The following is a 26109-nucleotide window of genomic DNA, read 5'->3' as shown; positions in this document are numbered from 1 at the left end:
GTAGAAACATTACAATTTGTAATTTTGATAACCATGTATCCAATCACAAGGTTATATTAAAAGAAAGCAAGTGCCAGTTTTCTGACAGCCATTGTAGACCTCTTCTGAAAATGCTACTTGCCTGGCTCTGCTATCTCTTGCTTCATTTCTTTGAGGCACTGACCAAGAACAAGTAAGCAGATAAATTATTCTGACTTCTGACCCATAATTTTCTTAAGTCAGTCGCTTTATAAAGAATTTAAGCTAGAGGGTTAGTAACAAAGCCTCCAGCATTTCCAGAAAAGGTTGGCAATAGCTTTTTTCTTTAAAGGGTACTGGGAATATAAAATAATATTTTAGTTCTAAATGGCACAAACCTCGGGAAACATACCTCCTTGGAAGCCTTCTCTTGTTACAAGCGACCATATGAATTGATCAATTTCTGGATAAGGAGAAGACTGATATCCATTCATGACACTGCCTAATGAAGAGGGAACACAGCATTGTTACACAGTAGGGTAGATGTTGTTTGGTGTTTTTGACTTCACTTGGCAGGATGAATTAGCAAAACTCATATGTAACAGCACCCGCCCAACATTCTACGTAAAACACTTCACGTTATCTAGATCATGCTTTTAACATGGAACAATATATACTGTGTCTATCACATACACAGTACAGGCACCAAATAACATAAACAGCCACAATTAGCAAAATATAGTTCCATAATGTAAATGTGTGTGTTTTTATTTTTTTTTTTTAAGGTTAAGGCAGGTAGTGGTGGGGGTTAAATATAATGACACCACTACCTCAGCACTGCCTGCAGCCCTACGTAGATACATAAACAGTGATAAATTGTATGGGCATACCCCCTTGTCCTACGTGACAAAGCCCAGGTCTGCTGATGCACAGCTCAGGGCAGGGAGTTTCTGCAGCACTTGGTAAGAGCTGATAGCTAATGCTGCTGTTAGGTTTTTCACTTTATATTTATCAATAGGTTTGCACCAATGTCTAGAACAATACAGCATACCTGCTTACTCTGATTTTGTAAACTCCTATGCATTTTAAAGTGCACTAAACCAATTAGTTCACCTGGAAACTTGCGGTAAGGTGTTATCAAGGAGAACCGTATTGCCTGGTACACACAGGCAGTTTTTTTCCCTTTCAGCCCAGTGGGCTGAACAAAGAAAAAAGAAGAACTGAGATGTTCACGAGGAGCTCTTACTAACCATCCAATGTTAGTACAGTGATCTCCCCCTCTGTTCAATTCTGTTCAGACAGGCGCTGGCAGTCATTGGCTGCCAGCGCTGATCAGATGCCAATTGGCTGCTGGTTTTCCAGCATGCCCATTCTACAAGAGCCAGACATTAGGACAGGCTGCTGTACACACTGGCCGTGTGTCGGCCAGTTTCTGTTGAACCGGCCGATATTCAGCCAGTGTATACCAGCCTTATGTGTATGCAACCCCGATTACTGAATCAGTGTAAATAGCTACCTTGTAAACGCAGTAATTGAAGGTTTTTTTATTTAAAAAAAAAAATAACTGTTAATCCTGCCTATTTCTGCTATTTGCTAATTTTTCCATTAAAAGGTGGCAACGCTAACCTACAAGCTTCCAATGCTTTAGGAGCATAGTCACACTCCTGTGAGAACTACAGGCTGTGCTTTATTCAATCTGCTGCAGTAAACCAACCTTCCTGGTTGATTGACATCTGCTCTGACCATTTAGAAGGAAAGACGGGGACTTCTGGCTTCAACGATGTCACTACCAACCTCAAGCAGCCTCTCCCCTCCCTAAACACCAGGCTTGCAGGAACTGAATTACTGATAGCATGTAAACAAAGCAATTCGTTGACTTTCATGTCACAAAACCTAGAGACTATTGTTGTATGCCTGCAATACACTAATTATTGTAAAATAATTATTGTAAACATTATTGTAAAATTCAGGATTCACATATACTTCAATTCAGTATAATACAAAAATTACTTTCCTCCAGCATGTTATTTAGCTAAGCTCCTTCTGACTCTGGCTGAAGTCTGTGAAAATCAGTTAGTAAATCCCATAACTAAAGGGCATAAACTTGCAGCTAGGTGTGGCCATGCTGAACTAGAAAGACAACATTTCAGCTTCAGTAATAAAACTCTAATTGTAAGGCCTTATGCACACTGGACGTTTTTACAGCTGCTGTTTTTTGGCTGCAGACGATTTTTTTCTGAAGCCAGTAAACTCCCCAGCATGTTATCCTATGTGTCCATGCACACATAGGCTGTTATCAGCAGTTTTTGGCAGGGGCATTTTCTGGCTGGAAAAAAAAAAAAAAAAAACAGAAATAGAGGGTTTTGAGAGGAGTTTTTCAGCTGTAAAAATGCTCTAACTCTGACAAAAGCTTAAAAACGCTGAAAATGCAGCTATTCAGTGATTATCAGCGTTTTTGAGCCATAAGCTTTTGTTGGAGTATAGTTTTGCTAAAATAAGCTAAAAAATGCTGATAAATGCTACTGCGAAAAAGCTCAGAAGCTCCTTCTACGGCTACAGCTTTATACTGGCATTTTGATAATGTCCAATGTGCATTAGGCCTAATAGTTATGTGCAAACAGAAGATTGCCAACTTTTTTAAAGCCATACCTGAAATAAGGGATCCTCCAGAACTGACACCACTACTTTCATTCTGATCACTTGGGATGGCACATGACAAGATTTTAAGGCTGTCTGTAAATCTTTAAGATTTATTAGGTGTTAGTATATGTTTACCTTTTCCATACATCTAATATATCCCAGAATCACCATATTTTATTCTTTGTACTGTCTGTTAAGATCATTGCCATTTATAGATAGCTATAAGAGAAGGTCCCTCACTCTACTAATAGTGACTAATACACTGAAGATTCTGCAAAATATCTTTGCATGCCCTCTAGGTCTCCATTACCGATGATGTTTAAAACCAAGACATCATTTCCTATACTGAGCCACAGATGAGTGCTCTTAGGGCCCATTCACACTACTTGTGTTGTGGTAAGGCATGGTACATGTTTTGTGTGCTGCTGTTCCATTAATTGGGCATGCCACTACACCTCAATAATGCACCACAGCTTTGCACAGCAAAAAAAAATGCACACAGCACCTATATTTGTTTTCTTTTCAAAGAATGCAAAACATCCTGTGAATGGAGAAGAGACAAATGAAGGACAAGATCCCCCTCCTTCACTCATGGAACATTGTGCATACTTTAAGCGGAAAGGGGGGGGGGGGGGGGGTGAAGAACAGGGCAAAGTAGGAGAGTCTGGACAGGACCTTCACACTCACTGGCCTAAATGTCCATTGCCACCATAGTGCACTTAGTGTTTACTGTCATAGTGTATACTGCTTTTTTTTCCTAAAAGTTTTTTTACCCACTTAAAGAACATTTCTGGCCTCCTGATTATGCTAGCTACCTGGTTGTCTTTCGCATTAATACTTTTATGTCACTGATCAAGAATAAGTATGCAACAAAGATCAGAGCTGCTTAAGTTTATACCTATTCCAGGGCACTGACCCAAAGTATTGGCATGACAGTCAAGCGCCTAGCACTTTCAGGAGTGGCTGGCAATGGCAGTCTAAAAATTTCTCTCATGACAAGTTTCAATCACCAGATTTTATATTAGAACATTGTTAAAGCTGAACTCCAGCTTTTGCTACACTTTACATCGTTCATTTGGGTCAAGCTGGTAGAAAACGAACTATGTCCCTCATTAACATGCGAGACCGCTGGAGGTGCGGTATAAATTGTACGTAGCTAAGGCTTCATACAGCACTGTGTTCCTGGTGCGAGCTGAGACTTTCCTGTCTCATACCTGGAGCACAATAGAGTCTATCTGATCGTCGCTCGGCCATTAACAGAAAGCAATGTGAAATACAGTGCGGTATGCTGCATGTAGCTTCAGATACATACAGCTTACACAGCACATCCACTGGTCTCAAAAGTCAGTGAGGGACATGTAAAGTTTAACAAAAGCTGGAGTTCTGCTTTAAAAGAAATGGACAGTAAATACAATTACATTTTGTAGTGATCATCCTCTATGTTTGCTTCTGATTGAGATGGAAAATTTACAGTTTTGGTAATAAAAAGCCTATTCGTAGAGCCTTTAACCCCCTAAACCACAATAAATTGACAAGAATGTTCCAGTAAGACCTGGAGGAACTTGCTGACATATCACACCACACAAATCATTAGCTAAGCAAGACATAATACAGCCTACTTTATTGCTCTGTATGATAAAGTTCGATGTGAAAGTGAAAATATACAGGATTCCTTAAAGCTGAACTGTAGGCAAATGTATAAAAGTGCATCAATAAATGCAATTAAAGTTGTTCTATAGGACAACATGTTTTTACCTTAATGCATTCTCCTCATTAAAGTGGTTGTAAACCCACTTTGTTGACATTTACCTATAGGTAAGCCTATATTAAGGCTGACCTATAGGTGCTATAAATATCTCCTAAACATGCACCGTTTAGGAGACATTTACAGTGCATGCAGCCGATGACGTCATCGGCGCATGCGTTCTGAAGGAACGGCCACCCGTGCCGTTCCTTCAGAGCCCAGTGCCGTGAACGGCAGCTCCCGCGTGCATACGCAGGAGTGATGTAATCGCGCCTCTGGCCAATCAGATGGCCGGAGGACGCGAACAAGGAAGCAGGGCGGCCGGACATGTTGGCCGCCCTGTTGCTGAACGGGCGGCACTGCGAGGGCTTCGTTCTAAGGTAAGTATTTCATAATGAGCTAGTATGCGATGCATACTAGCTCATTATGCCTTTGTCTTTACAGGTTTTTTTTTCCTCCTTTTTTAGGGTTTACTTCCTCTTTAAGGTAAAAAAAATCTTTTGATAGCAGCTCCCCCCAGCCCCTCTTAAACACATACCGGAGTCCAAGTAAACTATTTCTCAGCCTTAGGCCTAAACTGTGAAATAATCTCCGCGCTCCAGGATGCACCAGCACACAGCTGGTAAAAGGTTTAAACCAATAGAGCAGCTACTTAAACAAATATAGGATATATTTGATGACAAAGTAAACAGAGAATGATAGTAGCGCTTGAAACAATATTTAAAAAGTCTCTTAAATAAACCATAGAGATCCCCCAAAATGCCAGTCTGGTTAGTGACAAACTCCTCCCAGCATTTGGAAAATAGTCCCACAAGCTTATTAAATGATGGTAAATATGAACATCAGTCCCTTTAGACTCCAAAGCTTCAACAATTTACAAAACGCAAATCATTTGTGTAGTCCATACAGACATGATGGGACAGGGGTTTGAGAGGAAGAGAGTCACTGAACCGATCTTGGAATTTACCCTTGCTGATATCTACTTTACGTGGGCATCTATTATACACATGCGAGGTGTGCTCATTTATGAGAGTAAGTGAGCATCGTGATCTGGTGAGTGGCCCTTTCCTACTATCCCCCTGCACTTGGTGGTGGAATAGCGGTGACCCTGTTGGACTACACGAATGATTTGCGTTTTGTAAATTGTTGAAGCTTTGGAGTCTAAAGGGACTGATGTTCATATTTACCATCATTTAATAAGCTTGTGGGACTATTTTCCAAATGCTGGGAGGAGTTTGTCACTAACCAGACTGGCATTTTGGGGGATCTCTATAATTTATTTTAGAGACTTTTTAAATATTGTTTCAAGCGCTACTATCATTCTCTGTTTACATACCGGAGTCCATTCACGCTCCAGCGCTGTGCCCATCTGCTGCAGCTCTTCTCTCCTCTTCCAGGCCTTACTAGAGGCTCCAACAGCAGCAGAAGACATTGTTTCCTTCTGTTCTCAGTCAAAACTAGGAAGGGGGGTATTAGGGGCCAAGCCACGCTGTGTGTGTCTATGTGCACACACAGCCCAGCTCGAGAGCTGTGTGCTTTAGAGGCACCTGAAAAAGAGAGGGAGCAGGGAACACCGGCCGAGGACACCAGAAGAGAAGCTTCAGGGCCGCTCTGTGCAATACCATTGCAAAGAGCAGGTAAGTACAAATCTGTTTTTAATTTTTGAAAAAAAAAAAAAAAACAGCTGCTTTAGGCAATAAACAAAATCAAAATAAATGTGTTTCTATATATAGCTAGTGTATGGACCCGACTTTTACTTGGTATCCTGGGAACACTAGCACAGTTGCACTCACACCGGGAGAGGGAGGGGCAGTAAGTACTATGATGTCCTGCATGCATGTGTGTTGACAAGGAACATGGACAGGAGGGGAGAGCAGTGTGAGTAGACAGGCTGCTGCTTCCTCACTGTCTAATCACAAGAAGGAGGTAGAGAAGTGACATAGTATTACAGATGAGCTGTGTAAATTCTGAACTGAATGGACAAAAATACAAATTCTTTAACAAGTAAAGCAACTTCTATATTTGATTTTAAATCTGTAGGTCTCTGGTTAGTTGGAGTTTCGTTTTAATGCAATTCTAAATCAGCCCTTCCATAACTGATATTTTCACTTTCACTTATGAATAAATGTTGGCTGACTGATTCACACCCCTACTTCTAGCATGCTTGTGAATCACACCTTTACTTCTAGAATACCTGGAGTATCAAGAGCCCCCCACCATGGAACCTGGCTGTGGCTCTACCTCTCCCAACCCACAGGGCCTCACTCCAGCTGGATTTCCTGCTAGAGTGATACCCTATTCAAACTGACAACGTTTTCACAGAGTTGGCAAGTCAAGGTGCTGCTAGTGCCCCCGGAGATACAAAAAAATAGAATTTTTGTAAGAAATTACCGTAAAATCCTTTTCTCTGAGTCCTCTGACAGACACAGCTCTGGAAGGTTTCTTCACTAATGGGTTATGTGCGTCCTCTTCAGGAGTAGCTAGGCAGTGAAAGCTTTCACTAGGCACGCCTTTTAGGGGCTGTCCTAACCACATAACCCCAGACACACCTGCTCATAGAATCAGTTTCGTAGCAAAGCAGTGAAGGAGAACACAACCAACCCCAACATAGAGGGGCAGGAGCTGCATCTGTCAGAGGACTCAGAGAAAATAATTTTACTGTAAGTACTTACATAAATTCTATTTTCTCTTACGTCCTCTGACAGACGCAGCTCTGAAAGGTTTCTTCACTAATGGGACATCCCATAGCAGTATAGGCATGAGGGGTGGGAAGAACGCAACCAACGTTAACGTTTTAACAAGGCTAAAAAAACATAGCCAACAGGGCTTACCCCAAAACAAAAATTCACCCCTGAAAGAGAACTTCCAGTCTCTTCAGCAAACAGCAGCCTGCAAAACCTTGCGGCCAAAGGAAGCATCCAAGGATGCCAACAAATCAATCTTGTAGAATTATGTAAAAGTGTGTACAGACGACCAAGTCGCCGCTTTACACACCTAAGCCACCGATGACTGATGGCGAAAAGCCCAAGAGGCACTTAGCGCTCTAGTAGAATGTGCCCTCACAGGGAAAGGAGGAACCTGACCCTTTAGTGAATAGGCCTGAACAATAGTCTGTCTGATCCATTTTGATATGATTGCAGCAGACGCCGCCGAACCTTTACGAGATCCTTCTGGAAAGACAAATAGAGAATCAGACGTGCGAAAAGATTCCGTGGCCGACAGGTAAACCCTGATTGCCCGAACATTCAGCGAATGCAAGGCAATTTCTTTGGGATGCTTGGGCTTCGCACATAGCCAAGGCAACACGATATCTTTATTGAGGCGGAAAGCCGTCACCACCTTAGGTAGAAAATATTGGTTAGGTCGCAGAACAACTTTGTCCCTATGAACGACCAGATAAGGCAAACAGCAGGACAGAGCCGCCAATTCCGACACCCTGCGAGCAGAGGTGATAGTCACTAGAAAGGCAACTTTCTGAGATCACAAGGGCAGAGAAATTTCTCTGATATTTTCAAAAGGAGGCCGTTGTAGAATGGAAAAAAACAAATTCAGATCCCAAAGAGGTAATGGGGACCTCCTTGGCGGAGCCAGATGACATACCCCCTGTATAAAGGTGTGAATTAACCACTTGCCGACCGCCGCAAGTACATATACTGCGGCGGTCAGCCCCGGCCAGGCAAAGTGACGTATATATACGTCACTAGCCTGTCACCAGCTTGTGAGCCAATAGCAGGCGAACGCGCACCCGCCCCATTCCCTAAGAAGTCAGTGCGTGTGACCGGCGGACCCGATGTCCGCCGGTCACTTGCGATCGTTCGCCGGGAAGGGAGAAAGGCAGGCGGCTAATGTAAACAAGCCGCCTGTCATTCTCCCCTGTGTAAAAATGGAGATCAGACGGTTCTACTATGTAGGACCGTTGATCTCTGTTTTTACACTAGTAGCCATGTCCCATCACAGTTAGAAACACGCCCCTAGGACACACCTAACCCCTCCCTCTCCAATACAGTTAACCCCTTCCCTGCCAGTGTCATTTTTACAGTAACCGTGCATATGTATAGCACTGATTACTGCAGTAAGGTAACCCCAAAAGTGTCAAAAATGTCAGTCAGGGGTCCGATCTGTCCGCCGCAATGTCGCAGTCCCGCAAAAAAAAAAAAAAAATTGCAGATCGCCGCCGAAAATGTTAAAAAATTTACTTTTTTACATTTTTTTGGGGGGAATTTCATATAAAAAAAAATGTGAAAATATTGTTATTTTTGCAAAATTGACGCTCTTTTTTTGTTTATAGTGCATGATCAAAAAATCGCACAGGTGATCAAATACCACCAATAGAAAGCTCCGTTTATGGGAAAAAAAGGACGTCAAATTCGTTTAGGTACAGCGTCGCACGACCGCGCAATTGTTCGTTAAAGTCACGCAGTAAAAAAAAAAAAAAAAAAAAAAAAATCGCAAAAAACCCCCTGGTCAGGAACGGGGTAAAATCTTCCGGGGCTTAAGTGGTTAAGGAGTTAGTCGCCAAGGGCCATTGGAAATAAATGGCTAAGGCCGACACCTGACCTTTGATCGTGCCCAAAGCCAAATGTTGCTCCACATTTTTCTGTAAGAAAGCCAAGACCCTCGCCACCGAAAAGGAACGAGGATGCAACCCTTGCGACTCACACCAGGCAATATACATCTTCCAGGTATGATAATAATTTTTTCTGGAAGTCGCCTTCCTAGCTCTCAACAAGGTAGGAATGACAGCTTCAGAGAGAACTCTGTCTCCAACACCTGGCCTTCAACTACCAAGCCAATAAAGCCAGCGACCATAAAGCAGGATGGAAGATGGGTCCTTGAGACAGCAGATCTCTCAGAGGCAGCCGCCATGGAGGCTCGACGGCCATCCTCACCACGTCTGCGTACCCAGACCGGCGAGGCCAGTCTGGCGCTACCAGGATCACATGCACCGTCTCCACCGCCAACCTGCGGAGGAACCGAGACAACAGTTGTAACAGAGAAAAGGCATAGATCAGCAGATAACGGCTCCATGGACCACCAGTGCGTCCGCGGCGTTGGCCAGAGGATCTTAAGCCCTGGCCACAAACCGCTCTACTTTTCTATTTAGACGAGATGCAAACAGATCCACCTCCGGAGTTCACCATCAGGCACACAGGAGGTGAAAGTCCTCCGGATGCAGGGACCACTCCCCCTGATGCAGGGTCTGACGACTCAGGTAATCCGCCTGCCAGTTCTCCACCCCTGGGATGTGAACTGCGGAAAGAGCTGGAACATGCGCCTCGGCCAAGGCCAGAATCTCGGCCACTTCCATGGCCGCCAGAGCAATCTTGGTGCCCCCTTGGTGATTAATGTAAGCCACGGCCGTAGCATTGTCGGTTTAAACTCAAACCGGGAGACCCGGTAACCGAGGCGCCAAATGGAACAGGCAGAGCTTGATCGCCCTGAGCTCCAGGTCCCTGTTCCACTTGGCAAGAATCTCTGCTTTCAGAGGTCTCGTGTGAAATTGGGCAAACGGAAACGCCTCGAAGACCGACACCATCAGCCCTAGAGCACTCATACAGGTCCGCAGGGAGGAGAGATCATTGTCCTTCAGGATCCTGATCTCGCCCTGCAGGGTCTGGAGCTTTTCCTCTGGAAGAAAATCTTTTGCTTGAGCGGAGTCCAAAACCATGCCCAGATAACTCAGACATACTGACGGAGTCAGTGTAGACTTCTGGAAGTTGACGGTCCAACTGAATTCCTGAAGCGTCTGAACTGTGAATGCCAGGTCGCTCGTCAGGGTGACACAAGAGCTCGCCCTTAACTTAGTGAAGACTCTGGAGGCTAGACCAAATGGTAATGCCACAAATTGATAGTGCTCCTCCGCCACCGCGAAACGGAGATACCGTTGGTGGCCCTCGTAAATAGAGTTGTGCAGATACACATCTTTTAAAATCGATGGAGGCCAGAAAGTCTCCTTGTTGCAAAGACGCCACCACCGAATGGATGGATTCCATCCGAAACTTCTGTATCCGCACAAAGTGGTTCAGCAATTTGAGGTCCAGAATTGGACGCTCCTTGCCCTCCTTCCTTGGCACTGTGAACAGGTTCGAGTAAAAACCCCGAAACCTGTCTGGCTGAGGAACCAGGACAATAACGCCCTGTGCAAGGATATCCTGCACTGCCTCCCTGAGATCGGTCGAGTTGATGGAAAGAACCTGTCTGCTGGGCGAGACCGGAATTCGATCTTGTACCCTGTGCAAATCAATTCGTGAACCCATTTGTCTGCATTCAGAGACGTCCAGGGTTCCCGAAAGTGACGCAGACATTCCCTCACCCCTAATCCAGGTGAGGGCGTCCCTTCATGCATAGGAGGACTTGTCCGTTGAACCGGACTGACCGGCCTTGGACTTACCCGACCAAGGCTTCTTGTTTCCTCTGGAGGCTCTGAACGGTTTGCCTTTGTCCTGCACCCCTGAGGCACGAAAAAGCCCCCGGTGGGCCTTGAAGGAAGGCCCCCGCTTACTGCGAGGGGTCTTATTTTTTGAGGATTGTGGGAGAAGAGTACTCTTGCACCCTGTTAGGCCCTTGATTAACTCATCCAAGGAGTCACCAAACAGACGTTCACCCAAAAAGGGAAGGTCAGCCATGGCCTTCTTAGAAGCCTGGTCCGCCGACCAGCTCTTCAGCCACAATGCGAGCCCCACGCAGACACTCTGGCAACCAGAGGGACCTCTACCAGGGCCGCATCACACAGGTACACCATGGCCTGGGCCATCTGATCCGTGAGTTCAATTAGAGTCGTAGGAACCGACTCAGCCTGCAGGTTGCTCTTAAGCACCTTGATCCATTCCGTAACCATCTGAGAAACTTAAGACGAAGGTGAACACAGGTTTAAGCAGCAAACCTGCCACTAAGTGTAAGTGGCGGGAAAGTGCCTCCATATGCCTGTCTACCGGGTCTTTAAACACCGGGCAATCTTCCAAGGGTACCACAGTTGATTTGTTCAACCAGGAAACAGTGTGATATACCTTAAGTGACACTGTACAGCGATTGGGCACCGAGTCCGCAAAAGGATAGTGGCGCAAAAAACACTTGGGCACCACCAGCATGTGCTTAATGCGCTGCCATTGCTCATTCACGATTTTGCGAAAGTCCTCGGGACAAGAAAAAACCTGACCCGACTTCTGGGCTTTGCGGGAGCCGAAGACAACCCGCTTTCCTGACTGTGTGGGCTCATCATCCAGATGTAATGTTTCCTTTACTGAACGAATCAGTGCTTCCACCAGAGCGCGTTCCCGCGCTGCAGCTGAGGAGGACTCATTCTCCTCATTATCTGACTGTGAGGGCAGGGACCCCTCAGGGGGAGCGTTGTCCGTGGTAACCATATCAGGCTCTGAATCAGAGGACTGAGAAGGCATTGGACTTTTTTGAGTAGCAACTTGTTTCATTACAAGGTCCACTTTGGACGCCAGAGTTTCTAAGGCTGCAGACAGAGACCCCAGGGAATGTGAACCAGATGTACAAATTAGTTCAGAGGTGAAATTTTCACTTTGGGACTCCATTTTAAGCAATGTCAAAATTGAGTACACTGGCCCTTTAAATGTTGCACTCTCGGTCCGCACCGCTATACTGCGCTATAGCCGAAGTCCCTCTTTAAGGCTAGCAGGTATCCTGATAGGAGCGAAGTGTGTCCTAGGAATGTTAGAAGGACTAAAAAACCCTTTATTACTAGCCAACCTGGAAAGTAAACTGCTCTGTCAGCAGCAAGTGAAAACTCCAATACAAAAGAATAAGAGAAAATGGCGCCGTCCTTACAGCGCGGTTGCCCACACTTAAGATGGCGCCCGAAAACTGCGCCAAACACTCAGGGAAACAAAATGGCTGCTGCCCTTACTTGAATGCAGCTTAATGCCCATGGCGGCCGAAAATGGCATCAAAGGTCAGGAGCCCAGGGAATGAGGCCCACACGGGGACCCACTACAGGGGACCCCCCCCAGGACAAGATAACATTATCACACCCCTTCTCCCAGGCGTTAGCCGCGACTATAGCGTCCCCAGCGGGAGCAGGACCTGTCCTGACCGGCCAAAGGGATAGTCTGAGGAAACACAGCCTTTTTATCCCCAGGAGTGGGCCCACAGCTCCCCCACAGGCATCTGTCCCAGGGACACGGGGGGCTTGTATTACTCACCATACCATGGACCGTGGGGCTCTGCTCCGATAGAGCTCGCCTCCCACCCTGAGTGGAGGTGCTGCCAGCCAAGAGGGGTACGCTGCAACTGGGTACACTGGCGTTCCAGGTTCATGCGTCCCGGCGAAAACATCAGTTTGCAGGCTCATCCCCATCCGTCGGGGCTCTGTCGTGGTGAGGCCTGGGCAGACCACAACCTGCTCACACTCGTTGGCCAGGCTGGGAGACCATAAGGATCTAGATTATCTAGTGCGAAACCTCAGCCCGGCTGTCGCTTGTAGTTCACCAGGAGGATCCCCCTGACACTAGCTAGCGATAGTGAGTAAAGAAAAATAAACATAAACATTTCTCGAAGAAAATAAAAACTGAGACCGGAGTCCCAGCAGGAACCTAGATCCTAATCCTAAGCTAGGCAGCATAAAATTGATTCTATGAGCAGGTGTGTCTGGGGTTATGTGGTTAGGACAGCCCCTAAAAGGCATGCCTAGTGAAAGCTTTCACTGCCTAGCTACTCCTGAGGAGGGTGGACATAACCCATTAGTGAAGAAACCTTCCAGAGCTGCGTCCGTCAGAGGACGTAAGAGAAATTGGAATGTGACAGAATTCAATAATACCTAGCCAAACTTGAAATATTGGCTTAAAGTGACTCTATCCTACGGTCACTTTTACAAAATAAGCCACCTTTTAAAGAAGCATTTAAATACAGGCATACCCCGTTTTACGTACACTCACTTTACGTACATTTGCGAGAACGGACACAGCTTGGTCAGCTTGACATGGCACTATTCCCAGTTTTTAACATTGGCGTCTATACAAAATCTCGGTCAGCTTGACATGGCACCGCTCCCTGTCTAAAATTAGCGTCTATGGGAAATCTTGGTCAGCTTGACATGGCACTGCTCCTGAACCATAAGTGACAGAGACAACAAACCTAGGGAGCACCGAGAGGGGACCCAGGACTATAACATATCCTATTTTGTGGCTGGGCAGCTTGCCTAGGTAATCTACCATGTCATAGTCCTGGGTCCCCTTAACGTGCTCCCCAAGTTTGGTGTCCTTGTCACTTATGGTTTGGGAGCAGTGCCATGTCAAGCTGACCAAGATTTCCCATAGAGTTAGTGTATTTACATGCACTGAGAAGTGAAAAAAGGTATTGCTTCACTCTAGGTACATTTTTGTTTCGTTTTCGTTGTGGTGACAGGGTGACTTTAAAGAAAAGTGATTATAAAAGGGACGTAAAAAGGGAATGGAAAGAAGTATTTGTGTTGGGCCTAAAATAAGCAGATATTGTTTAAGTGCAAAATGGAAAAGGGAAGATGACATCAGACTGGTTGCTTTGCATGAGGCCCATAAAATAAACACGGTGACAGCAAAAGGACTTGACTTTACCTCACATTGCTAATTAAAGAGCAGAGGAAAATGTGCTCTTCGGCTGACAGATGCTTCGGAGGCTTGCAAGAAAACTTGTTGTCTTCAGCCAATTCAAGCACAGCCTTTTTTCCCAGTTTAGAAGATTTGTATAAACGAAAGTTCCTGTTTTTTGTGTAAACCCCTGCACACAATAAATGAGAGAGAATAAGAGAACAGATAACACAGATTATTCATTAAAAACAGAAACAAAAAAGGCGTGATCTAGATTAAAGTTATTTCCTTCAGTTTTGATGGATTACTAATAGCAACGAATCAGAGTCCCTTTTTTTTGTAGAAAATGTATGTAACTAGACATAGGATAGTCAAGGACAAACAGATATCTCCCTTGGAATATTGGACAGGGAGATACCTAGTCCTACATATCAGTGTATGACCATTGGGACCCACTGTCAAAACACACACAACATCAACATCCAAAATGAAAATTCTATCTTGTGATTAGGGCATCTTAATTCCCGAGGTTAACATTCTTGACCTGCAATGGTGCAATAATGGCAGAAAATGCTTTAATTTGGGAGTACTGACTGCAGTTATTGGACAGGCACAGGCTTAGGAACTGGACAAACAAGGTTTCCCATCTGCAGTCGTATGCTGTATTTAGTGCCTATGTCTACATGGTGAACAACTATGGACAGTAGCAGACTGCCATATACATGCAGCAGTATGCGCCGCCAGACTAATGAATGACCGATTTAAAACGTCATTAATAAAAAAATAATATTTCCCCAAAACTAAGCCTCCACATAGGTGTTTAGAGGATGACCTGTCAAGGCAGGCAAACAATTGTCTAAACACTGCAAAGGACTTTGTAAAATGCAAGGCTAGCTCTGGTACTGTTTTTTTATGTAAATGCATAAAGAAAAGGACGCAGGACACTGACTGAAATAGGCAGATTTGGGAAGAAGACATCTGCCAATAAAACAGCCAATAAGGCCTACCTTATTTGATTGATACCCCAACCCATTATTGTTGTCCAGCAGATATCTGCCTAACACCTCTTTAGCAGAAGCTGAAATCACCCAAATCCTCTCTTGTACTGTACATCTTGGATGTCAGTCAACATGATCTATGCTCTGTGTTCCCAGTTCTGCCACTATGGGACTCATTGTTCTGGTTTGATTTTTCATGTACAAAGCCAAGAATTTAGCTGGAAGGAGACTCCATGGTGGGAGACCACAGCATTTTATTATACCAATTAAATAGGTTTTGGCCCTTTCCTCTACTCATGCTAAAAAATAAATAAGAAATCTTCCAAGCTCCTTAAACTTTGCTCTGCTGGCCTTGCACATTTATTTCAATGCAGTGGGGTGGGGGAGTAGAGGAGTGGCACACTTACCTATTACTGACCACATTTAAATATCAAATAAGAATGGGTTTTTCCACCTGTCTGTTCAGTGGCTTACCTCTGAAACCTTCAAGGAGTTTGATGGCAACAGAGACATAAGATAATTTCTTAATTAACAAAAAAAAAAAGTGCAGATTGTGTAGCGTCATCGTAGGTCTATGGATGAGGAAAGTGGAAAGATAGTACTGGACCCATAGGGTTCTCTTGCTTGCATTGTTATCTGAAAGTATTGATGCTGATGGAAGTGATCCTGGGAAAGCAGCTTCTACACCCAACATTCTCCTTGGCTTGTAGAGTAATGTAAAAAAAATTGAAATTGAAGCGTCACACCACTGCTCAGAGATCCAGATAAAGCTTTACTCCATTAAAAGTCAGGGGTACAATCCAAAAAGCCATTGTGTTTCAGGGGTCCAAGAGCACCCCCCTTCATCAGGGCTATAAAGAACAGAGGAAGGCCCCCTTGGAAATCTTATGCTCTTTCTAGCACTAATGAGGAGTGAATGTTTATACCCCAATATGTGCTAGCTACTTTCTGGATTATACCACTGATTTTTAATGGAATAAAATGGTATCTGGACCTCTTCTTAGCAGTGGTATCGTGCTTTAATTTCAATTTTTGTTACATAACTTAGATATATAAGCTGCTTACTACACAAGGCACTAACCTTAAAAAAAAAAAAAAAAAAAAAAAAAAAAAGCAGGAACTATTTCCAACAAACTGTATCCATCATCCAAGCTGGAGAACCCCGATTTCAAGATTGCTGTATACTGTGTGTTAGTATATGCTGCAATCTTAGACAGAGTTTAAATAATTCAGGTGTTATCAGGTATACAATTTTTGGAGAGAATAGCAAAAGTTGGCAGCCCTTCTCCACAAAAAAAATAAAATAATTAGCAAGGATTAGGTAAACTTGCCATTTCTGTAGCTGTTAAAAAGCCATAACTGTACCTGGGAAAACCTGTACCCAGCTTAGCTATCAATTCTTATTTTAAACATTACTGCATTATGCGCCACAGACCTCATTTACTAAAACACTGAAAATAAAGTACCCAAAGATAGCAACTAATCAGATTTAAACATTCAGCTTCCATAAGTAATTTTCAAGCATGGGCTTACTGGTTGCCCAGAGGATAACACTCCTCTTTTACAGCTCTTCTGTCCTCTGCCATTGCCAACTTATTTTCCAAAAAAGGATAGCTTCTTGGCTGTTAGTCTGACCCACTAGCTTCTATAAGTTCAGAGTAACTGACTACCAGCAAGTATATAGATCAGAGAAGACTTAGTAATGTTTCTATATACTTGCTGTGGGCCATCAAGAAAACTAGCAGTTTTCAAAGGAAAGATTAGCAATGGCAGCTTCATGGTTTCCCTTATGACTGCTATCCTTTAACCGGTTGCCGACCGCCGCACGACTATATACTGCGGCGGTCAGCCCCGGCCAGGCAGAGTGACGTATCGGTACGTCACTCGCCTGTCACTGACTTGCGAGCCTATCGCGGGCGCCCGCCGCGGCTCGTTCACAGACAAGTCAGTGCGTGTGACCGGCGGACTCGATGTCCGCCAGTCACACTGCGATCGCTCCTGTGAAGGGAGAAAGACAGAGCAGCTTGTGTAAACAAGCTGCCTGTCAGTTCTCCCTGTGTAAAAGTGAAGATCTGTCCGTTCTACTATGTAGAACGGTTGATCTTTGCTTTTACACCAATCGGAATGTCCCTACACAGTTAGAATCACGCCCCTAGGACACACTTAACCCCTCCCTGTCCAATAAAGTTAACCCCTTCCCTGCCAGTGTCATTTTTGCAGTAACAGTGCATATGTATAGCACTGATTACTGCAGTAATGTCACTGGTACCCCCAAAAGTGTCAAAAATGTCAGTCAAGGGTCCGATCTGTCCGCCGCAATGTCGCAGTACCGAAAAAAAAAAATCGCAGATCGCCGCCATTACGCGTTAAAAAAAAAAAAACACCAAAAATGACAAAAATCTTTCCCTTTGTTAGTAAACGCGATAACTTTTGCGCAAACCAATCAAAATACGCTTTTTGCGATTTTTTTTACCAAACATAGGTAGCATAAAACAAATTGGCCGAAAAATGTTAAAAAATTTTGATTTTTACTTTTTTTTTGGGGAATTTCATATAAAAAAATGTGAAAAATATTGTTATTTTTGCAAAATTTACGCTCTTTTTTTGTTTATAGCGCGTGATCAAAAAAATCGCACAGGTGATCAAATACCACCAAAAGAAAGCTCTGTTTGTGGGAAAAAAAGGACGTCAAATTCATTTAGGTACAGCGTCGCACGACCGCGCAATTGTCCGTTAAAGTCACGCAGTAAAAAATCGCAAAAAAACCCCTGGTCCTTTAGCAGCCAAATCCTCCGGGGCTTAAGTGGTTAAAGTGAAAGTAAAAGAAACTGTGTAAAGTTTTGAATTGAGTAAAGAATGAAACAGTCTATGTCAGGTGTCCAAGTCCCCACTGAAAGGATTATTTCTCATTTTGTGACCCAGAAATAAAGCAGCGAGTAAGTGGTTATCTCCACGCAGAGAGGGTAAATCCCACCTCTGACAGTTGTTACCAAAGCATTTTCCCATATCTAAAGCATAGCAAACACTGCTAGTTTTTTTTTTCCGTTCAACCCAGCAGGCTGAACGAAAAAAAAAAACCCTGACAGCTCAGGTTGGAGCTGCTGTACTAACAATCTGATTTTAGTACAGCAATCTCCCTTGCTGTTCTATTGTGTTCTGACAGGGGTTCCCCCCCCCCCGCCCCGCCAGAACAGTCCGGTCATGGGTTGAATGTCAGACGGTTTCTATTGAACCAGCCGATGCCGCCCGACATTCAGCCTGTGTTTACGGGGCTTAAAGCATAAGATATCTCCTCACTTCCTGTCCTGGAGACTGGAAGTGGGGGAAATCTCTTCAGCAAGAGCAAATACACCAATACCATAATTTAAGGACGGGGGAAAGGGGTTTGGATCTTCCATTTAAAGGAGTGCAATCACATTGGAACACGAAGGAGCCATCCCCAAACTGTTCCCACAAAGTTGGGAGCATGAAATTGTCCAAAATGGCATGCTGACGCCTTAGGAGTTCCTTTCACCGAAACTAAGGGACCAAGTCCAACCCCTGCAAAACAACCTCACACCATAGTCCCCCCTCTCCACCAAATGACTTGTACCAGTGCACAACGCAAAGTCCATAAAGACATGGATGAGTGAGTGAGAGGTGGAGCAACTTGACTGGCCTGCACAGAGAACCTTACCTCAACCCGACTGAACACCTTGGGGATGAATTATAGCGGAGACTGCAAGCCAGGCCTTCTCTCCAACATCAGTGCCGGACCTCACAAATACGCTTCTGGAAGAATGGTCAAACATTCCCATAGACACTCACAAACCTTGTGGACAGCCTTCCCAGAAGAGTTGAAGCTGATATAGCTGCAAAGGGTGGGCCAACTCAATATTGAACCCTATGGACTAAGACTGGGATGCCATTAAGGTTCCCTAATATTTTGATAGGTATTAGTGTAAATGATAAACAGAACAAGGTTAGATAGAGAACAAGTAACGTTCTTTACTCCAACTCTTTGCTGCAAGTAAAAGGGTAGAAGGCTCATAACCACACTGGAGTACATCATCCAGCTGCTGCTGCTTCTTATCTGCATTCTAATGAACTGTTAAATGTGCTGTAAGAAGGAGGCAGCTAGGCCATTAACAGAAACCAGTGTGTTCAATCGATTTAATGCTGCAGGCATATTACAATTTGCTGTGGCAGAACATGAAAAAAAGCAGGAGTCAATTGTTACTTGTGCAATTCAAATAACCGGCTACACATCTTCTGCCTTGAGAGCATTCAAGGGAAGCATGTCTCTTTTTAGTACAGATTCGTGGGCAGGTTTAAAAGCTTGGAAAACACTCACCTAGATCTATAAATGGTTGTCTTCTGCCATTTTTATCCCTCACAAGAAAGGAAAAAAGTTCACAATACTCTTCCGTCAAATTCATGCTGCCGTTACAGGTTTTACAACTTTTCACAGTGTCATCACAGAGCTCTGCGGCTTTCATAACAGATGGTCCAAGGTCTGTATGGGTACATTTACTAGTGCTTTGCGGTAATAAGGGCTGTAATACGGTCTTGATAAAATTACCTAAAGTGAAAGAACACCAAGTAGTTAGATTGTGTGCAAAGGTTATTTTTCATCAGTTTTCATATAGATTTTTGCTTAAAGTTGTTCTAAAGCCATAGGGTTTTTTTTTTTTTTTATCTTAATGCATTCTCTGCATAAAGGTAAAAAACCTTATTTGTCTAGGATCCCCCCGTACTTACCTGAGCCTGATCTTGATCCAGTGCTGTGCCCGAGAACAACGGCTCTCTCTCTCCTCAGAGGGCAGATTCATATGGCTTCCACTGCTGTCAATCAAATCCTTTGATGAATCTATAGACGCAGACAGCAGGGATCAGGAGCAAGCACGTATAAGTGCCCTCGTAGGAAGCAGCTTCCTATAGTGGGCACTCGCCAAAGAGGAGAAGCCAGGAAACCAGAGGGGGAGGATCGTGGCTGCTCTGTTCAAAACCATTGCGCAGAGCAGGGGAGTACAAAAGCTTTAATATAATAATAAATTACTTTAAAGCTCCATCCCCACTTCCAAGTTTTAGCATCATATGTGAGGGACAGGCGACAGCACAATGATATTTTGGATGGGGTACAGTGCCCAATGACACTGTTGCTGGATCTGGATGTGGTGACAACATATTCTTTAGTTTATCATAAATTAAAGTTACAGTTTGAGAAATGCATACTTTAAAAAGGGAAAAGTAGAATGTCTTTTCCATGATCACACATTTGGAGTTATTTCAGGGTTTACCTTAGAGAAGAAGGAAAGGCTAAAATAACCCATGTTGCCTCCCCACTACTTTTATACATACTACATACCATTTGTAAGAAATCTCAATGTAAATCCTTTTTACATCTTCTTCCAAGCAGTCGCACGACTTCAGAGCTTCAACTCTCCAGTATAAATGAGAGACTGCAACTAGGAAAAAATTATCTCAAAAACATATTGCGGAACTTTTATCTCGTGCTAAAAAACTAGAAACTACACACAAACTCTCCCATGCTCAAAAGCACCTTGAAGAGTTGGAACAGGTTAGGGGCCAAATCAGGGAGGTCTGTAGCTGTAAAGGTAAAAAGCGTTTTATCCTTTCGCAAAAACTGTTCTATGAGTTCAGCAACAAATGTGGAAAATTTCTTGACAGGGCACTGGCAGCCAAAAAAGCTCAAAATACAATACATCACCTACTAGACTCTAAAGGTCAAAAAGCACACTCTATAAAAGATATAGCTAAAATAAAGGCCGGTAACCGATTTCAACTCTCGAGCAGATACAATTTCAGACTTCCTCAACAAAAATGGATTCAAACCTATATCCAAAAAACAAACATCTTTATTAGACAATCCTCTAACACTTGATGAGTTCCAATCTGCTATGAAACACATGAAGGCAGGTAAAAGCCCAGGCCCCAATGGCTTCTCTCTAGCTTACTACAAATTCTTCTCAAATCAATTATCGACTCCCTTTCTTAAAACATACAACAGTCACGCCAATCGAGATTCCAACCATTGCAAACTCCTTGAAGGACATATTGCTGTAATTCCAAAGCCAGGAAAAGATCCCTCTCTAGTTCAAAATTATCGCCCAATATCTTTATTAAATGTCGACTTAAAAATGTTTGCCAAAATTCTTGCCACTCGTTTAATATCTTTTATTCCCTCCCTCATTAACATTGATCAAGTCGGTTTTGTCCCTGGAAGAGAGGCCAGGGATAATACAATTAAAGCGTTAAATATTCATCATCTGATCTCCTCTTCAGGAGAGGCTGGCTTTCTGCTTTCTCTTGATGCCGAGAAGGCATTTGATAGGCTGGTGTGGGATTATCTGGAGGCAGTTCTTCAATCTAAAGGACTGGGCCCCAGGTTGATGACTCTGATTATGTCCCTATATATCGGGGGGCCTTCTGCCAGAGTTCGTGTTAACGGCGCCCTATCAGATGCCTTCGTGATCCGAAACGGAACCCAACAGGGATGCCCTCTATCCCATTTACTATTCATTCTTACCCTGGAACCACTACTAAACATGCATTCGTCAGAACTCTGACATTTCTGGAATCAAAACTACATCTAAACACCATAAGATTGCGGCCTATGCAGACGATATTCTGCTCTTTCTATCCATTCCAGTGATCTCTCTACCCAATCTTCACAAAGAGCTTAAATTATTCCAATACATTGCCAACTTTAAAATAAACACTTCTAAATCTGAAGCACTTAACATCTGATCTCTCCCCTAACCAAGTGGATCAATGCAAACAATCCTTTCCTTATGCCTGGCAACACGATTCTATTACTTATCTTGGAATACAAATCCCGATATTTATAAGAAGAACTACATCCCCATTCTACAGACTTTTCTTCACGACCTTCAGAAATGGCATAAGGCCCATTTTTCTTGGTTTGGTCGGACGGCCATGGCCATAGTCAAAATGAACGCATCTTATACTTATTACAGACTTTACCTATTCATATCCCACTGAGTTTCTTCTCCTCTCTTAAAAAAGCATTCAGATCTTTCATATGGCAACACAAATCATCCCGTATTCAATTTTCACTGTTGACTAGACCCAAACATTTGGGGGGGTATGGGAATTACAGACATCCAACTTTACTATCATGCTTCAACGTATAGTAGACTGGCATTCCCAACAGCACATAAAGGATTGGATATTTCTGGAAAATTCCTTCTCCTCGGTCCCCATACAATGTACCCCCTGGATAAACTATCAATCCTTGCCTCCTTCTCTCAAAAAACATCCTCTTATCGGCCCTACACTTCGTTGCTTCCATGTCTCAAACACTAAACATTGTCTGATACAAAATCCCAGCCCATTATCACCAATTTTGAATAATCCAGCATTCCCTCCTGGCCTCTCCCCACATTCCCTTAACTCGGCCGCATGTAAAATTGGTCTCCGCATATACCACCTCCTACATGATGGCAAACTGCCTAATTTAGAGGACCTGAAAAAACTTTTATGTAATTCATCCCGGACCTTCTGGGAATAACGGAATTTTTGTAAAATCTTACCTGTAAAATTCCTTTCTCTGAGTCCTCCGACAGTCGCCGCCTCTTCATATTCGTCACATATGGGGTATTAGACTTTGCTCCGAAGGAGTAGCTAGGCAACAGAATATGTTAACATTAAAGCTTTTAACATATCCCACCCTCAAGGGGTGGTCCCCTCAGTCAATACCCTCCTACTTCCTGCAACCATATCTCAGTTTTAGTGGAATAGCAGTAGAGTATACAACCAAACCCCAAAAGAGGGGCGGGGGCGGCGACTGTCGGAGGACTCAGAGAAAGGAATTTTACAGGTAAGATTTTACAAAAATTCCGTTTTCTCTTACGTCCTCCGACAGTCGCCGCCTCTTCATATTCGTCACATATGGGGACGTCCCAAAGCAGTGCAAACATCAGGGGTGGGAAACGCATCCGCGCCGAAAAGGCAACGCAGTCTCCGCATCAAAGAAAGGAACCTTACCAAAGGAAGGAAACCAGCTGGGCTACAGGAAAAACAAGTGCTCAACAGGAGCAACAACCCAGGAAAAGACAAATAACCAGGGGATAAAAAAAAAAACTTATCCCAACAGCCAGTGGTCCCCACAAGGGACCCTAGGGCAACGCCGCACTAAGAACCTTGCGGCCAAAGGAAGCATCCGCAGATGCCTGAACATCTACTTTGTAGAATTTTGTGAAAGCGTGCACGGTCGACCAAGTCGCCGCCTTACACACCTGGGCTACAGAAGCCCCATGACGACAGGCCCAAGACGTACTCAGAGATCTAGTAGAGTGCGCCTTCACAGGCACAGGGGGAACCTTCCCCTGCAAAGCATAGGCCTGTTCAATGGTCTGCCTGATCCATTTTGCGATGGTAGAGGCCGACGCCGCCATGCCCTTCCGAGGACCCTCTGGAAGAACAAACAAGGAATCCGTCTTTCGAAAAGACTCAGTCGATTTAAGGTAAACCCTTATCGCCCGAACAACATCCAGAGAATGTAATCTCACCTCCTTTGGATGTTTAGGCTTCGCGCACAGCGAAGGCAAGACAATATCCTCATTAAGATGGAATTCCGAAACTCGTTTCGGAAGGAAAGAAGGATTAGGTCGCAAGACCACCTTATCCAAATGAACAACCAGATACGGAGACTTGCAGGACAAAGCTGCCAGCTCCGACACTCTGCGAGCCGAAGTGATCGCCACCAAAAAGGCGACCTTTTTGGACAACATAGACAACGAGATCTCCCTGATCTGTTCAAAAGGAGCACGTTGCAACACAGACAGAACGAGATTCAAGTCCCAAGGGGGCAAAGGATCCCTCCTAGGAGGAACCAGATGCCGCACACCCTGAACAAAAGTGCCAACCAAGGAGTTGGAAGCCACGGGACGTTGAAACAGAACGGCCAGCGCAGACACCTGACCCTTTATCGTAGCCAGCGCCAAACGCTGATCGACACCCGTTTGAAGGAAGGACAGCACTCGGGAAACCGAGTACGTGCGGGGTGAAAACCCCCTGGACTCACACCAGGCAAAATAGGCCTTCCAAGTACGGTAATAAACCTTCCCCGAGGAAGACTTCCTCGCGTTGATCAAAGTATGAACGACCTCTGGGGAGAGACCCTTCTCCTTCAGGACCTCGGTCTCAACAGCCAGGCCGTCAAAGCCAGTGACTGTAAAGCAGGATGGTATATCGGTCCTTGAGACAGGAGATCGTCTCGAAGAGGCAGACGCGACGGGGCGACGACCGCCAGATTCACGAGGTCTGCGTACCAGGACCGGCGAGGCCAGTCCGGTGCCACAAGAATCACCGTGCTGCGTTCCGAGTGTAACCTGCGAAGGAACCTGGACAGCAACTGAATCGGTGGAAACGCGTACATCAGCCTGTACTGATGCCACGGGGCCACTAACGCGTCCGATGCGTCTGCCAGAGGGTCGCGCGTCCTTGCCACGAACCTTCTCACCTTGTTGTTGAGACGAGACGCGAACAGGTCCACATCTGGAAGACCCCACTTCGCGCACAACATCTGGAAGACAGCCGGGTGGAGAGACCATTCCCCCTGATCCAGGGTCTGGCGACTCAGATAGTCCGCCTGCCAGTTCTTCACCCCCGGAATGTGAACCGCCGTTATCGCCGGGACATGAGTCTCGGCCCAAGACAGAATGTCGGCCACTTCTCGAGCCGCTCGGGCACTCCTGGTGCCCCCTTGGTGGTTGATGTAGGCCACCGCCGTGGCATTGTCCGTCTGCACCTGAACCGGGCAGCCCTGCAGCCGGTCCGTCCAGCGATGAAGACAGAGATTTATCGCACGCAATTCCAGAATGTTGATCGGAAGGGAAGACTCCCCCTCCGACCAAGTTCCCTGGGCGGACAGAACGCCCAGAACACCACCCCAGCCCGACAGGCTGGCATCCGTGGTGATCACCGTCCACGAGATAGGACGAAACGACTTGCCCCCGGACACCATCGGGGACTGGAGCCACCACAGAAGGTCTCTTCTGGTGCGATGACTCAACGAGATTTGAAGATCCAGAGATTGAGGTCGCCCGTCCCACATGGACAGGATCTCCGCTTGGAGACCCCGCGTGTGAAACTGGGCAAAGGGAATCGCCTCGAAGGCCGAGACCATCAATCCCAGACATCTCATGCACGTCCGCAGAGACGAGTGCGGAACGTCCCTGAGGGACCTGACTTCCTCCTGAAGAGTTCTGAGTTTGTCTTCCGGCAGGAAGACCTTCGCCTGCACCGAGTCCAGAATCATTCCCAGGTAGGGAAGACGAACCGACGGACTCAGTGTCGACTTTGGAAAATTTATCGTCCAACCAAACTCCTGCAGAGTTTGCATCGTGACAGACAGGTCCTTCTCCAGACCCTGGCTGGTCGCAGACCGAACCAGAATGTCGTCCAGATACCCCAGGACAGAAATGCCCTGGGCCCTCAATAATGCCAGAACCGGTGCAAGCACCTTGGTGAAGACCCGCGGAGCCGAGGCGAGACCAAAAGGCAACGCCACGAACTGGTAGTGATCCTCCGCAATGGCAAATCGAAGGAACCTCTGTTGACCCTCGAAAATGGGGATGTGAAGATACGCATCCTTCAAATCGATGGAGGCCATGAATTCCCCCGGAACCAGGGCAGCCACCACCGACCGCAGGGATTCAATGCGGAACTTGCGAACCCGCACAGAGCGGTTCAGAGCCTTCAAGTCCAGAATTGGACGAACCTTGCCCTCCTTTCTGGGCACGGTGAACAGATTGGAATAAAACCCCCGAAATCTGTCCCGATGAGGCACCGGAACTACCACTCCCTGAGCCCTCAGGTTCCGCACCGCCAGGTGCAGGTCCCGTAAACGCTCTGGAGACAGTTGAAGATTTGAGGGAAAAAATCTGCTCTCCGGCCGAGAGAGAAACTCGATCTTGTAACCAGATCGAACGATCTCCTGAACCCATCTGTCCCGCACGCGGGTCAACCAGGGCTGAAGAAAACCGAGCAAGCGTCCCCCCACCCCAAAACTGGGTGAGGGCGCCCCTTCAGGCCGCACTGTTATGGGCTGCGGATCCGGATTGACCGGACTTCTGTTTTCCAGACCAGGGCTTCTTCTGAGAGCCTTGACCTTTGAACGGTTTGCCCTTGTAGTGCGACCGAAAGGCACGAAAGGACCCCTGAGGGGGCCGAAAATTAGCATGCTTCTTCCCAGAAGCCCCCTTAGCCTTGG

At 45.3% G+C, this 26109-nt stretch overlaps 1 protein-coding gene across 2 annotated transcripts in view; it reads right to left on the bottom strand.

Annotated features, from left to right (window-relative positions):
• PRIMPOL (primase and DNA directed polymerase) overlaps positions 1–26109 on the bottom strand; it is a gene marked incomplete at its 5' end in the record, with an annotated part of 81809 nt that overhangs the window by 22557 nt on the left and 33143 nt on the right. For both annotated transcript variants that reach the window (XM_082267366.1, XM_082267367.1), the window contains 4 exons: positions 371–460; positions 2608–2699; positions 13900–14062; positions 19204–19431. In XM_082267366.1, the coding sequence (XP_082123492.1) occupies positions 371–460; positions 2608–2699; positions 13900–14062; positions 19204–19431 (573 nt within the window). The remainder of the gene's footprint in view (positions 1–370; positions 461–2607; positions 2700–13899; positions 14063–19203; positions 19432–26109) is intronic.

The sequence above is a fragment of the Pelophylax lessonae genome (assembly GCF_965119305.1).
Source record: "Pelophylax lessonae genome assembly, chromosome: 1".
Lineage (NCBI taxonomy): Eukaryota > Metazoa > Chordata > Amphibia > Anura > Ranidae > Pelophylax > Pelophylax lessonae.
Note: the sequence above shows the minus strand (reverse complement) of the source record. Positions and strands in the feature narration are given on the sequence as shown.